Source organism: Micrasema longulum, unplaced genomic scaffold (genome assembly GCF_059751315.1).
Source record: "Micrasema longulum isolate JH-2025_06_02 unplaced genomic scaffold, ASM5975131v1 h1tg001782l, whole genome shotgun sequence".
Taxonomy (NCBI): Eukaryota; Metazoa; Arthropoda; class Insecta; order Trichoptera; family Brachycentridae; genus Micrasema; species Micrasema longulum.
The window spans coordinates 208,116-223,462 of NW_028278957.1; the positions used below are offsets into that span (position 1 = coordinate 208,116).

The 15,347-nt window shown below is 32.0% G+C and overlaps 2 protein-coding genes across 2 annotated transcripts; one reads left to right on the top strand and one right to left on the bottom strand.

Annotated features, from left to right (window-relative positions):
• Window positions 1-442: 442 nt before the first annotated feature.
• Window positions 443-6,576, top strand: LOC148274005 (uncharacterized). The gene is made up of 2 exons (XM_088237768.1): window positions 443-744; window positions 3,034-6,576. The coding sequence occupies exon 2, from the start codon at window positions 4,642-4,644 to the stop codon at window positions 5,293-5,295; it is 654 nt and encodes a 217-aa protein (XP_088093894.1). The 5' UTR covers window positions 443-744; window positions 3,034-4,641; the 3' UTR covers window positions 5,296-6,576.
• Window positions 6,577-13,097: 6,521 nt separating this feature from the next.
• On the bottom strand, window positions 13,098-14,853 carry Scp2 (Sarcoplasmic calcium-binding protein 2). The gene is made up of 2 exons (XM_088237769.1): window positions 14,643-14,853; window positions 13,098-13,477 (listed from the first exon to the last, which is right to left on the bottom strand). The coding sequence occupies exons 1-2, from the start codon at window positions 14,829-14,831 to the stop codon at window positions 13,367-13,369; spliced, it is 300 nt and encodes a 99-aa protein (XP_088093895.1). The 5' UTR covers window positions 14,832-14,853; the 3' UTR covers window positions 13,098-13,366.
• Between the last annotated feature and the right edge of the window lie 494 nt (window positions 14,854-15,347).

The following is a 15,347-nucleotide window of genomic DNA, read 5'->3' on the forward strand; positions in this document are numbered from 1 at the left end:
AATGTTTTGGGAAGTATTGGCGGCCTCCGTGGTGTAGAGGTCAAGGCGCTTGACTCACGCACGGAAGGTTCTGGGTTCGATTGCCGGTGAGAATACAAAAAAATAAATTAGATTTTTCTCAAGCTTGGGTTTTCTGTAATGTAATTCACCATTGTAATTGGGCCTCCTGGCCTGTTGTGGTGAAAAAATAAATAAAATAAAATAAAAAAGTAAATTATGAAAGTTTATATTAAAGCGAAAAAAATAATTGACTTAGTTTTAAAATAATGTCTGTGATACCTTATAAGGCGCACCATCAGAATTTGGAAAGTTATAAATTATTAAAAAATATTCAGGTAAGTACTTAATCTTAATATTTATACTTTAAAGCCGGCAACACTGTATGACGTTTGTAAAAAAAATACATTCAAAATTTGTTACATTGTAAAAATATTTTCGGCCAATCAAATCTCTGTAAACATTGTAACAATAACTATGATTTGCTCAAAAAACAAGATGGCCATATGACTCAAAAAATCTGTCAGCGACATTGTTAGCATCCGTCTTACTTATTAATCCGTCAATATGGTGCGGTGATGCGCTTGACGTTTGTTTTTTGTGGATTATTTTTTGTGATTGAGGTTTTATAAATAATCGTAATTTAAAAATAAGCTTTACAGTGGTGTTATTAATAAAATGCTTGGTTAATGTTTATTACGAGAAGCCGATTTTTAATTTACATAAAATATGTAAATTTTATTTTAGGTACTGTTATTTTTATTTGAAGCATTATTTTAGATCTAAGCGTACATTTCTTGCTTTTAGAGTTTTTAAATGAGTCCGTTATAAGATGACAGCATTTAATTAGGGGTGAAATTATTAATTTCATTACGTGAGATGTAAAATATTAAAAATAATACACTCAATCAGTAAATTGAACTGAAGATTCACCGTGTAAATTATGCGGCAAGCATGTGATTCGATATAATAGATGTCTATTTTCCAATATAATTAATTACAGTTATTTAAATTGCATTTATTCTTCCCCTAAAAGTGTGCAATAGTTAATTAAACGAGTTTTTATCTTTAATTTTGAAATTGTAAGTACTTATGCAAATTTTACTTCACACGTTTTAATATTTTAAGTATTTGGATATTTTTATTAAATAAATATTTCTTTAAAAAATTCTATTGATTTGGGAATCGTTTTTGTTTCGTAATAATTTATTTTAAATAAATATTTTTAGTGAACTTGTTATATGCATGTCCCAGGTCAGAGTTGGGTCTTATTGCCTGTTTAATTTGGAAACCAGTTTTCAAGATATGTATAGTAAAAATATGGATTTTGTTTGCGGAAAAAATAATATTTCTAATAGTAATGTGAAACTTTGCTGGAATCCGGAAAATAAAGGTTCATTGAAGTGTCTTATAGGCAACCAATTATTTCTATGGATTACATATATATTATTAATAAAGTTGTCTTTTTGTTTGTAATACACTTTTTATTAAATATAATTTTATTTATGTAGATACTTAAGTATACAATTTTATGAAAATAATATTCAATTACTGTGAATTCAAGCACCATCTTACATACTACAACTCTTGTTGTGGTTCCGCAGTAGTGTTGCGGACTTTCAGATCAGTAAATCGAGGTTCAAACTCTGCTCTACCATAACTTAATTCCCATTTTTCTGTTGCGGTTATGTATGATTATTTATAAATGGCTCCGAAATCAAAATATTTTGGTAAACTTTAAGGTCACGCAGCAGATCTAGAGTTTGATTCTCGACTGACTTAAAATATTTATTTAAGTATAATATGGTGTTTTTTCCCTTTGGTTGCCACGCGTGAGATATTTTTCGCATGTTACAGTGTAACATGAACATTTGCTTGTATAAATGTAGATTTTTTTTTCCGCCAAAGTAAAGTAAAGCCGTTTTTTAAAGTAAATATAGAGACCATTCAACTTTTATTTCCCCGAACAAAACGTACCCCTGTTGAAAGTATTCCAAAATCTGTTGAATTTTCTGTCATTTAAACAGTTCACACATCAATATTTCAGTCCCTTGACTGATACTTGAAATGAAGGGCTGATCATCTTGCCTTCATGTAACAAATAATCCAGATATACTGTGATTTTTGTACCAATGCAGTGCCCTTTGCACCATTATGTGTCAATAAAGGAGTGATGATGATAATGAAATCGTAAGAACAAAAATGTTTGAAAAAACTTGAAATATTTGGGTAAATCATAAAATGCAACCTAGACTGGTTTTCCAAACGCTCTCGCGGCCGTATTATCCCGTGTATCTACGTACAAAATACAAGAGCAAAACTGTTCTCTCGTGCCGCGAGAGTGGTTCAGAATAGCACACCTGATTCAGTTTTTTGGAAATCTTTTTCCTATGCTGAGCAGATGGAATTAATTTATTGTGTTCTTTCCAATCGTCAGCATAATTTTACCTAATGCTTTAAACACTTTAGAGCAACATTCATGATTTTTTTACGTCAAATAAACAATCATTGCTGTAGTCTATATGTATCGCTGTTACGAGTGTCTTTAGTGAGGACAGTTATCTTAATCCATTTAAAAGATATTTGTGTATTTACCAAAATGTTACTTTACAAGCCTATTTAATTTATTATCAAACTTAATAAAAAAAGTATTTGATCATAAAGTTTAATTACAACAAAACCTTCTTTCATAATCATATCATTGTATTAAAGAATTAAGTTGGAGTATAATATTTTGAGTTTGTTCAAATGTTTGTAGACAACAGTCTGAATTTCACACCCTAGGGAGTCATTAATATTAAATTTATTACAACAGACATGGAGAACATTTTTGAAAAGGAAATATGGAAGTCTAGGAATTTACAGGGCTGTTACACAGTGTTTAAGGTGACCACTTAAACCAACCAATGACAGGTCATAAGCCCTGTAAATGCCTTGACTTCCATATTTCTTTTTCAAAAATGTTCTTCATCTCCGTTGTAATTTGTTAATTAAGTTTAAATTAAAATACTATAATTTATTTCTTTTTTGTTTCAGGTTTAACTTTGACATCAAGAGGAGGTTTCGAGCATTCAAATGAAAAATAAGAAATTTGAAGAAAGTGCCTACGAAATCGAGGCAAAATTTAAGTCATTGGAGTTTTAATTTAAGATTTTATTACTCAATTCTAGTTGTCATTCATTGTTTAATGACCAATTATTTTTATGCAAATGTGTAAATGCGCTTTAGTGAATAATTTATTTTAAGGGTAACAATTTTGGTATTTGCAATGTTATACGCCAGTCGGAATTTGAATCTATTTAGTAAGTAATTGACAAAATCTTCTGTTTTACACAGACAACGCGTCTAAAAACTATTTGAAACAATCTACAATACCTAGACAATGCGAACAATATAACAATAGATTTACCAAGGCTGACAATTTTTTTGACAATGTATGTAAAAAAATCATAAAAGTATTGAGAGAAGCAGATATTTAGTTAATTTTATTATTATATACATATTTTTCATTTCTTATCTTTTGCATTAGTTATATTTAGTATAATTTAATTTATTGTATTTAGTGTAAACAATTTTTTTGGTGTGTTCATGAGTGTCCTACACTAATATAAAAAGAAATTTTCAATATTTCTGTATGTTTATCCAATAATATAAATAAATAAAGTAATTTTCATATTCGTCTTAGCAGGTACAATGCTGGTGATTCAAATTATGTGATTATTAATAAAAATGTTTTTATAACCATTCTAAACTGTTGTAAAACATAACTATGGATTTGTGTATGTGATTTTTGTGTCTAAATAAAGTTATACCCCTCTTTAATCCCACCCGTGATATTAATTTTGCATTTGAGATTAAAAAATGCAGTATGAAATAATGTTTGTTTTGAAAAATAACTGAAACTGTATACAATTTATAACTGTGTATAATATAATTATTGTTAGTATGATGTTTATATTTATCAAAGGAATTTATCATTTATATTATAATCTATCATGTATTGATTGATGACAACTACGCAAATATGTATAATATTTATTATGCTACTTGCTAACATTAATTTTAATTATGTGTTATGATTTTATTATGTAAACTTCATAATTTTGGTATGTTAAATTTTTATAATAATGTGATTTGGTTTTAAAAAGTCATGCAATATGTATCCAAATTCTGTATGTATAATGACTTGTATTTTTTCTTCATATTTTAGATTTATAAGAGGCTTGCAATGTGTTATAGAAAGTACCATCGACATCTCCATGAAATCAGCATCACCATTTTAATAATAATTTAAGCAATTTTGTTTTTAAAATTTAATTTAATTTATTGTTTTATCATTATCAATATAGGTTATTTAATACTTAATACAATTATAACTTTTTAAACTATGATTTGTAATTGATTTCATATAACATAAATGTTATTTTATTTATGTGTCTCATTTGTTAATTATTATTATTGAAAACATCGTATTATAATTTTTGAATAATGAATTAAAACACGATATATTTTTAATAATATTGATTAACTATTTTAACTCCTTTTCAACCTGCATGACTTTTAAAAGAGAGACAGAAGAATATAAGTATTTTAGTGGAATATGTTTTATACTAATAACTGTGATTTTTTCTAGACTGGTTCTACATGAAGTCTTCCAAAGGCACCATTCAATTGGTCGCCACAAACAATATATTTTACGAGGATATCAATAGTCACGAGAGACGCATCACATGGAGGTGTTCCAAGTTTTACACTAAGACTCCAGACCGCGACAGGTGCCAAGTTTCCATTTGTCTTCGTTCTGGCTTGATAGCTTACGTCAAAGGCCGCCACAACCATCCTGATACATTCATCGAGTCCAAACACGCTAATAGACGGTGCGACGTTGACATGTCGGGGAAATACAAAATCACTGGGCAATGGATGCCCGATAAGAAGCCATCCATCGACAGGAAGTATCCTGAGATTCGTATGAAAGTGAAAGAAATGACCAAGTTTAAGACTCAACGCAGTAGAGGGCTGATGAACCTGGCTCACATAAACATGCAGTTAACAAATCTGATGACAAGCCAAGCTCTTATCAACCCAACACCCATCAACCCCACACCTATCAATCCCACTCCTATCACATGCGAACCTACTATACAGGCTGATACCATTAACTCTAATAATGTGGTAGTTGCGGTGCCTTCTATTGTCCCCCAACCTATCAATATAATGTCTCCTAATCCTCCACCTCCAGAAGCTGCTGAGAAGGATGTCTCGTGGCATATTCCCACCTTTGAGGGTTTTTTTTAACTAAGAATATTTCAAACCTTGACATGTTTTAAACAATTATTTTTAATGCCTTTTTGCCCCTTTTATAAAATTATTATTTATAATGTCTTAAGTGATGTATTGGATTTAAAAGTACTTATTGTTTTTAAGTATGTTTGATGGATTTTTAATTTTAACATGGAGAATAATAACAAAAAATACAACACTGTTAATATATTTTGATCTCTTCAGATGATTTGTACAATTTTGATACATGTTTTTCTGAAAATAACTAGACTGTTGATGTTAGTATGATCTCTCTACATTGAATACTCATTTAAAATATTCATCGACAGCATCTACGTGTTCCTACACCATTTTGGAATGATATTAAATCTATTGATTTTGTAATGTGAACAATGTTGGTGTATGTGAGTAGTGAAAAGGAAATATTTGATAGTGGCCCAGGATGGTGCCTTAGTTTAGTGCTTTTATATACCTCTATATTTTTACAAGTTTACCAATACAATTTGAAGCAATCAATATACATATTATACATTAATTTAAGGATTGTTGCATTGCGCAATATTACATTCAGTATTAATTATCCCGAAAAAGCCTCATCACTAATATTATGTCAATTGTTTTATTATTTTAGTTTTTACTATACTATCTAATTCTTTTACACTTATTGTCTGATGAGCTTGCTGGCTTTGCTTATTACGATTATGTTACGCGTTTGATAATTATTATTTACAATTATAATACATGGATATTGATAATCAGAAATTATTGTATCGAGTAGGAATTATTATGACTCCTGGAATGCCGTTTGTTTTCGCCAAACACCAATGTTTACCTTAGTGTTTCAGGAAATGTTAGGTATACCTGTAAGGTTTCGATGAGTCGAGATAGATTTTAATGTTGACCTCTACAGAGCTCGTAGTAGCGAGTGGTGCCTGAAAAGAGGATTTTGATAGATATATAAGAGTAAGCATTCTCCAATTACTAGGTAAGGAATCTCAATGTATGTGTAATATTAGGATACGATAATTGCAGCTAAGTGATGTATTTGCCGAGTGCTCTCTCTTATAATGGTTGAGGTGGCGTTCCAGGATTCACAATTTATAATATTGAAAGTAATCGAAATTAGTAAAGTGTATGTAATCATAATCGATGGAAAGTATTAATATTAGTTTGCCTTAGTTGTGGAATTCTTATTAGTTTAGAGAAAAGGTTTGTCGTCATGTGTACGTAGATTAAACTTTATGGAAATTTTACAATTTTTACATATACTTATACATAAATATTGAATCATTCATACATATTTGTTTTATTTATCTTATCATATCACATCCCTTCCATGCGTTATGTAGATGGATTCTTGTCAAGTCATTAAGAGAAAAAGATGAAAATACACAGTAAAATCGATTGGAACATTTTTGACTTAAAAACTTGAGGATCTGCTATTTTTATGTAAAATTATATTTAGTGCATTGGTAAACATTTGAGGGTATTACTTGCGAACCCGGCAAGATCCAAAGGAAGTCCATCATGCTAATTTTGTCACTAGTTACATATAAAATATTAACTGGTCATAATAAAAATTTGAAATATTAAATAATGTTTAAGCTATTATTGTATCAGCTTTTTTTGATTTGCTCAAAATAAAGAAAGAAGGATTTTGCTGGGTTTGCAAATAGTACATTTTCCTTAGCCTGAATTATAAAATCACTTCTTCAAAATAACTTTAGTAGAACATTAGTTTATTCTATATATATGATTTTCCTGCCATGAGATTTGGCCAGCTGGACTCCAGAAAAAAGGATTTGAAAGAGTTCTGAATTTCAAATGCAAACCAAATTTGCAAAGCCAAATTACCAAAATGGATGGTATTATGTTCTCTGCGGGCCAGTGTTTTTGGGTTATATGTATAATATGGAACGCCATTTCTTTTCCAATAAGCATCCCGTAGTACATTTTATGTATATGAGTAGTCAAAATCGGGTCACTAACCTCCGGTTCTATTGAAATAGGTGTGTAAAATATTTGAAGTACCTGAGATACGAGCGTAAATTAATTTTCTGTCACTCTTCTGGCTTTCCAAAGTCTGTTGTTGAAGATAGCTTTATCATGATCCACCTTTGCATCATTTCTGTTATATGGTTTCGTCATACATATATTAAGGGCAAACGCTTCATCACAGACTAAAAACTGTGGAAGCATAGTATCCATTCCTGGTAAATTTATGGGCTTTGGAGTGTAAAATTTATGGTGAGCAATTCCTTTTCCTACTACCACTATTTCCTTCTTTACCATGGGAACCGACGTTGACATCAATAATATAATAATAAATAAATAATTCGCATCTAGGACCGCCAGAAGTACAATAGAATAATATTCCTTGTAGTTAAAAAACAGTGAACCACTGTTATAAGGAGCCTTAGTAAGTATGTGTTAAATCACTCCTCACTTTAGATGATTTTCTGTAGGCTCTGGCACTAAATTCATTTGCAGGCTTGCAAGCGCTTATTTGGTTGACTATTCTACTTATGTAACTTGCTGATATATGATAAATGAACTCCAGAGATGCATATGATTCACCAGTAGCTATAAATCGGAATCAGATATTTGTTGCAGAGGTGCATGAGTGCAAGAAAGTATGGGAATATATAGGTGATTCCTTCAAAAGGTGCAAACGGAAGAGTGAACTGAGGCTAAATAGCTCATCAGCTTTTCTAAAACATCAAAATGGATGCCGTTTGACTGCCTTTGTTTTCTTGACCAAATTCCTGCAGAAAGGATAAGTATTTTAAATGTTCAAGATGATAATATTGAAAGTAAAGAGAAGAGTGGAGCGGGGACAAGGGGAATGACAATGACTAGAGAGGACAAGTAGAGGTGGAATAAGCAATTAAGGGACAAGTGGAACTGGAACAAAATACATATAGAAAACGTAAACTGGAGAATAATTTACATTTGTCATTACTATTACTCTGGATAGACCCAGACAAAGGCAAGACGAAATTAAAAAATGGAATTAATTCATTTCAAATTGACTCCAGCTTTGAGAGTAGAGGGTAAATCTAAAGTTTTTAATTTAATGGCTGTGTGAATTGAAAAATCTTCATTTAAGTTCAAGCAACACTTCTTTCAGTCCAAATTCTAATCAAAGCTATGCATCAAACCACTATTCTCCTGTCAGTGTTGCTTCATCGCCTACTGGCCGATTGATATGAGTATGCCATCATCAGCCAATGCGAATGATTATAATTATTATCACGAGAACATGGAATTTGACAAATATTTTCTTATCTCAAAGTAAGGAAAAGTTTCTGATCACTTGTGATTATTGAAGTATCATTTCTTCTGAGTTTGGTGGCTTCATGTATTAAACTGAGTATAAAATTGAACGATTTATGGTTTGATCTCCAATATTTCCTGAATTTTTCTTCTTTGTAATGTAAATGTCTTTTTATGAGTGTTTGAAAACAGCCCAATTCTCGCGAAATGTAAACTGAGTGGGTTTCCATTCTTTTTTTTGGAAGGATTGCTAACACGATAAGAACATTATCATCTTCATCCTCCAGTTACTGCTGTTTGAGTCTTTTTCTTGTTGAAGTAAAGCTACCGAAATCTCCATAGTAAAAACTTAATCATGGTTTTTTAAGTAATTAAGTTGGGTAATTATATTTCAAATTAGCTGTGTCTCTAACGGACTACTAAATTCATGATAAAAATGTAAGCCAAGCATTTGTCACAGAAGCCATGATCCTGTTTAACCATGTTCTTAACTAACATAAGCATTTTTCTCAATACATTTCATTCTTAATACATTAAGCATTTTTCTCAGGAGACATGTTCTTCTGAATATTACATTATTTTAGAAAAAAAAACCAAGCCAGAAATTAGTCTTAGCCAAAAAAGAACGTTGTTTTAAAGAAAGGGTAAAACGAGTTAAAAAAGGTGTTTTATAAACGATTGCACAGAAATGATTACAGAGTGTGAACAAAAAATTATATTCATACATTATTGGGATTGGGGCAATAATATATAGAATCTCAAAAAATTTTATTCAGGCTCCTTAAACAATTAACAGTGGACTGTAGGTATGTTTCTTCTAAAACAGCTAAAAAATTATGTTGAATATGTTTTCTTTGTAAACAAACAACTTATTTTGATAATTGATTGATACTTTGGTATGTAAATATTTTTTTCTGCTGACTAAAAAATAACTGCCACACTTTTGGCTTCATTACTGTTAACATTGTATTTGGATAAAGATTTTGCTACATACATTCTCCAGGATTATCTAAATATACTTTCTAGCATTAAGTTTTCTTTCATGGACAACCATAAATACCTGCTTAATTCTATGTAGCTATATTAAAATCAATATCCTTGAATCTCGAGCTATCAAAACACTATTTTACAGTAAATTAATTGTTCAATGGCTCTTTCAAAGTTTATATAGGTCGACAGATAATTTCTCTGACATGGAAAACCTTAGTAAGGATTAAAAATCCAAAATCCACAGAATGAATGATAATCGTACCCCCAATAAAAATTTAAATACCACTCCAGAAGGCAGCTCCAACATTAAGATGGCTTGATGATGCGGAAAGCGACATGAGAGCAATTAGCTTGACGAACTGAAGAATAGCTGCAGGATGCGGGAGGAATTGAGACAGACTCTTGAGTAGGCCAGGGCTCACAACTGGCTGTAGTGCCGCCTATAATAATTGCGATGGAAAACCTTTATGAGTTGGGGATATGGAAGTTTAAGCATTTACATTATATCCCTAAAATAAGTCAATAAAAAAAAAAAAATCCTTTTAACCCTTATCTTGGCGAAGTGAAAAAATATTTTTTACACATTTGATGATTGAAAAGGCTTCAAAATCCCAAACAAAAATGGTTTTTCTTTGTTTAAATCAAAGTTTATTATATTTTTTGATAATACACTAGAGATTGAAAATTGTGGAAAAGCAGTTTTTACTGAATGCTGTTTTGATCGTGTACTAGCTTATGATAGAAATGTTGTATCCTATGCATTGCCATGAAAAGGGTGAATTGCCTATCTTTGAAGTATCATGAATAAAAGTTGTATAAGTTAATTGTGACGCTAAAAAACAAATGTGGCTATCTTCATTGTAGTGATACTGACTAAATTCACTTTTTGTCTTTGAGTGATCAATATAACCATATGAGTTTCTATCGTTTTTAAACATATAAAATATTCTTAGCCGAAATAAAGCAGATAGCTATGTTTAAAAAATCTCGAAAATGCCGGTGGCTGGAGACAGGCACTTTTGATTTTTAGCGTTAATTGGCTCTATGTTCTTGTTTGTTTCGTGCTCATTATTCCATCCCTAGTGTAATTTCATTAATTATCAGAATAATTATTGACAAATGTCTATAGAAGAGCACAAGACCGTTCCAGATAGAGGCGTAATCACCACCCTCAGATATGAGCCACGGATTAAAGAGAGAGAGAGAGAGAGTGTAATTTGAGGTCAACTGAATGTTTTAACGACATTTATGCTTAACCTGTAGTTTCCATATTTGCTAATGTATGCTAAAATGTAGGTAGTCTTCCGGTCTGCAGTTGATATCTAATAATATTGTTGGCCTAACTTTAAAAACCCGTAAGTCCCAAACTTACCTTTGTTCAGGGGTGAGTAAAAACTAAAAACAGTTTTTACTAGCAAAGTTTAGGTACTCAAGTTTTTTTCGATACGTTTTTCTAATAATGGAACACTGCATGAATGTATAAGTTTTACACACGTCTAAGTTATTTAAAGTCCTAACAGAAAAATGACAAAATATTATTTTTGGCCATTTGTGAACTTCCGAGTTTATAAGTTAGGGTGACAATATTATTAATTCATTTCAATGTGTTTCTATTACCAAAACATCTGCATACATAAGTTTGTAGAGCATAATGCATTTAGAATCATGAAACATCCACCAAGATTCTGAAGTTCTTTTGGTATCTCAAGAATAAACTTTTTGGGGAAGGTTATCCAAGCGAGGACACATATTTTTAAATGTTTTGTATTGAAAAAAAAACTCATTTCTTCACATGATAAAGACTTGGCTATTTTAATGCAGCAGCAACGTGGTCAAGCCTTGCTGCTGTATTAATGTTAGAATAATCTACATAACTACTCTACTATTTCATAAATCAACATAAGTGCTTTTACAGTACTTCACTAAATGACTGTAAAAACATGTAAAAACACAGTTTTTTTTTGAAGATTTATCATAAGATTAAGATTTATGGGAAATATACCACAGGCTGGTAATATCTGGAAGATTTACTGATCAACTTGTCTTCGTGGAAAATAAATTATTTAGCAATTATACTTATTTCCTACGAAGCCATAGTTATTTTATTAACAAATGGAAACATTATTATTATTATTATGGATAACTTATAAAGCGCCATTTTCGTAATAAAATACCTCAAGGGCGCTTTACATAGTGATTCTATTGTTGAATTAATTTAATTGAAGCTTTTAAATTTATAATTTAATTAAAACAATTTATTTTGTTGTCACATGCTACGGATTTATTCAAATGATTTAGAGAACAAGTGGGTTTTAAGTTTTTTCAGAAACATCACTTAACTTTTGCAGCCTCGCACCTCTGCTGGGAGAGCATTCCATGCCATAGGGCCTGCGACCGCAAATGCGCGTTCACTAAATTTAGTGCGCTGTTTGCGTAGAGGTATAATAACTTTTCCTCTCGCCGTAGACGTAGCTGATCTAAGCGTGAGACGGCTGTCAGCTTGTTCATCTGGAATGCATAGTTCCCTTAGATATTCTGGAGCAGAGTTGTGCAGTGACTTTATACATAAGCCAACAGAGTTTGTATTCGACCCTCTGTGGAAAACGTAGCCAGTGTAGTTCCCAAAGTAGTTGAGTGATATGACTGAACTTAGAGATTCCGAAAATAAGTCTCGCTGCGGCATTCAATACTGATTGTAGGCGAGTCATTTTGTTCATTGGTAGACCTGTATAGATACCATTACAATAATCGACTCTAGACACTACAAACGCATTTATTAATTTACGGGCGGCATCAACTGGCAAATTTTTGCAAATGCATTTCATTTTTCTCAGCTGGTAGAAGCATGAACTTATCGTTCGACTAATTTGAGCGTCAAGAGATAGGTCAGAATTGAGTAAAACTCCCAGTAGTTTAACGGTGGGTAAAGCGGTACTCCCTACATTGGGTAGAGCCGTATCCTAGATCAAATTCTGTCGTCTGGCTGAAGCCACCCACAGTTGTTCAGTTTTTGATGGGTTTAATGTTAGTCTGTTTTCAGCCATCCAGTTTCCTATTTTCTTGATGCATCCATCAATTAAATTGACAAGCACACTTCTCTCGCCTGGTTTGCAATAAAAATAAATCTGCGTATCATCTGCATAGCAGTGAGACCACAATCCACATTCTTTGATAATGTTTTCTATATCTTTAGTGTAAAGGAGATAGAGAAGTGGTCCGAGTACTGACCCAAACTGATGTTCATCAGTATGCGTTCTTTGCAGCTTTGTATACTTTACTGACATCAATTTTTTTTCACATAAAAACTGTTTTCATGGTTAGATCATGTAATACATGTGGGCCTTAAAAATACTTGATATAATAAAAACCGGTGGATTTTACTTGTCTTAAAAATGTAGCTAACATCATGTAGGTATAACTGTCATGCCAACATGGAATTATTTTGCTTATCTCAATGGTGTGGGAGAAGAGGAGGATAAAATGAGTAATTTTGAACAAGGTGCTCTACATAGATCTACAGATCCAACAATATAAGGAAAATAAAGACACAATTTGTTTAGACTAATTTAATACATCTTGAATTGGTTAAACATTTACGTTAAACATTTGAATACAATAATATTTAGTATAATAATTATGTAATGACTTTCTATGACATGATTAATTTCACACAACACGAATATAACACATTTATTTTACTCTAATGAATAATTGAATGTGTTCAATGAAACTATGCCTACTTCAAGCGAATTTTCTAAAGGATAGGGATAATTTGAAATTCAATAAGGTTGTGACACTGTGTCAAGAATTAAGTGGTTCTTTAGAAGTTGGTCTTTCCAAAAATATAGTTCCCTGGAATGGTTGGATCCTCCGAGGAGAAGAACTGCTTCCACAGTTCCTGAAATTCCCCCCTGGACACTGTTTCCTTGCCCTGAAATGATAATTCATACTTTTACAAAAAAATAAAGAAGTTATAATATGTTTGAGGGAGTGATTTGAATATAATGATAATGGCATATTGAAATCTTAAACATGGGTGAAGTTCATGGGTGAAATTCATGGGTGTAATGGCTAAGTCACTTCCTTCCAGGTTCTATTATCGGTGAGATCACAATAATGATAATTTTTGTGTAGCCTGGGTGCTTCATACTGTAATTCACCACTGTATTTGTCCATTAGCCTTTAGTGGTGAAAAAAACTAAATATCTGTATGCACTGCATGATAAAAAGAAATGCAAAAAAATTATATCATATATTTAAACATCATCATTATCATCATTTCCATTCCGCACGTAATGGTGCATAGGGCTCTGCCAATGCACACCAATCATTTTTGTAATATGAAGGTAAGGTGATCAGTCTTATGCTTCAGGTACCAGTCTAGGGACTATGAAATATTCTAGTGTAAAAACACTTTTTAAATAATATTTCACACCAAACATGTCGGGAATCGAACCCGAGATCTCTTGCATGATAGGCAAATCCGCTGACCATTACACCACGAGGCCGACAAAAAATAAACAAATATAATATTTATTTATTTATTTTGTTTAAAACAAGTACAAGAATAAGTTTACTTTGTCGGGTATATGTTTGTACAAGTCGGTCACAAAAGTGTGGAAGCTGTAACAATAAGAACTACAACATATTTTTATGCTGGCAACATCACATTATAAGTGACTTGCTTTGTGATAAGTTTATGACAAGATCATAACATTTTATTGTTGTTTTCAAAATGTTGCCATCAGCATAACTTTATCCACACAAAATTGTGCATAGGAAACTGCATCTGTACACCAAATGCGACGTGTCTTATGCTTTAGGTGCCAGTCCAGGGACAATAAAATATAGCAGGGTAAAAGTATTCACGATTTTGCCAGGAATCGAACCCTAGATCTCAAGCAGGGTAAGCGAATGCGCTAACCATTACACCAAGAGGCGGACTAAATTATTGTTATATGCACTAGCAGCTATTAAGCTGATGCCTATGCACTGTGTTTAAAACATTGAAAATATGAATAGAAAACATTATAAAATGTGTTTGTCTAGGCGGTTTTTAAACTCATTAAAAATATAAAGTAAAATTAATAACTTGCCTTGGACATTTTCTGGAAGGCAGTCTTGCACTCCGCTGGCTGTAGTCCGTAGCAAGAGCAGACAGTGGTGAACTCGTCCACGTCGATGGAGCCATCATTGGAAGCGTCCTCCAAGTCAAACATGAAGTTCATGTAACGCTGCTGCCACTCAAGCGCCCTTTCAGGGTTCTGGGCATAGTCATCCCACATGGAACACCATTCGTCCACCGATACCTGGAAAGAAATGCCGAGGTAAGTTATTGGTTTTTCTGAAAGGATACTTACAAAAGTTGAATTTCGTGTCAACAAAACTTAGCCAAAATCATGTGAGGTTTATAATCACTAGAGCCCCTTACCGGGCACTGCACACTGAATAAATCTTGCTAGAATAAAGATTTCCTAGAAGAAAATGCCAAGGCAGTTTATTTTGTTTTATTGAAATGGTAATTGCAAAACGTTAACTTTCCACTTAATGAAACTAAATCGAAACCAGGTGGGGTTGATAACCATAGTTGATACTCTAGGGATGTAGAGCCCATAAGCCCATTTCCGACGGATCGTACAAACCCTCACGTGGCATGGTAAAATTACCCATGATGAATTGATTTTTATTGCAATATTTTTTTACTTGTAATTACAAGTAAAAAAATATAAATAAATATAATTATTGAGAAATTTATTTAGCTTGGTATGTGCCAAAAAGATTCTCATGCTCGGATGGAATGA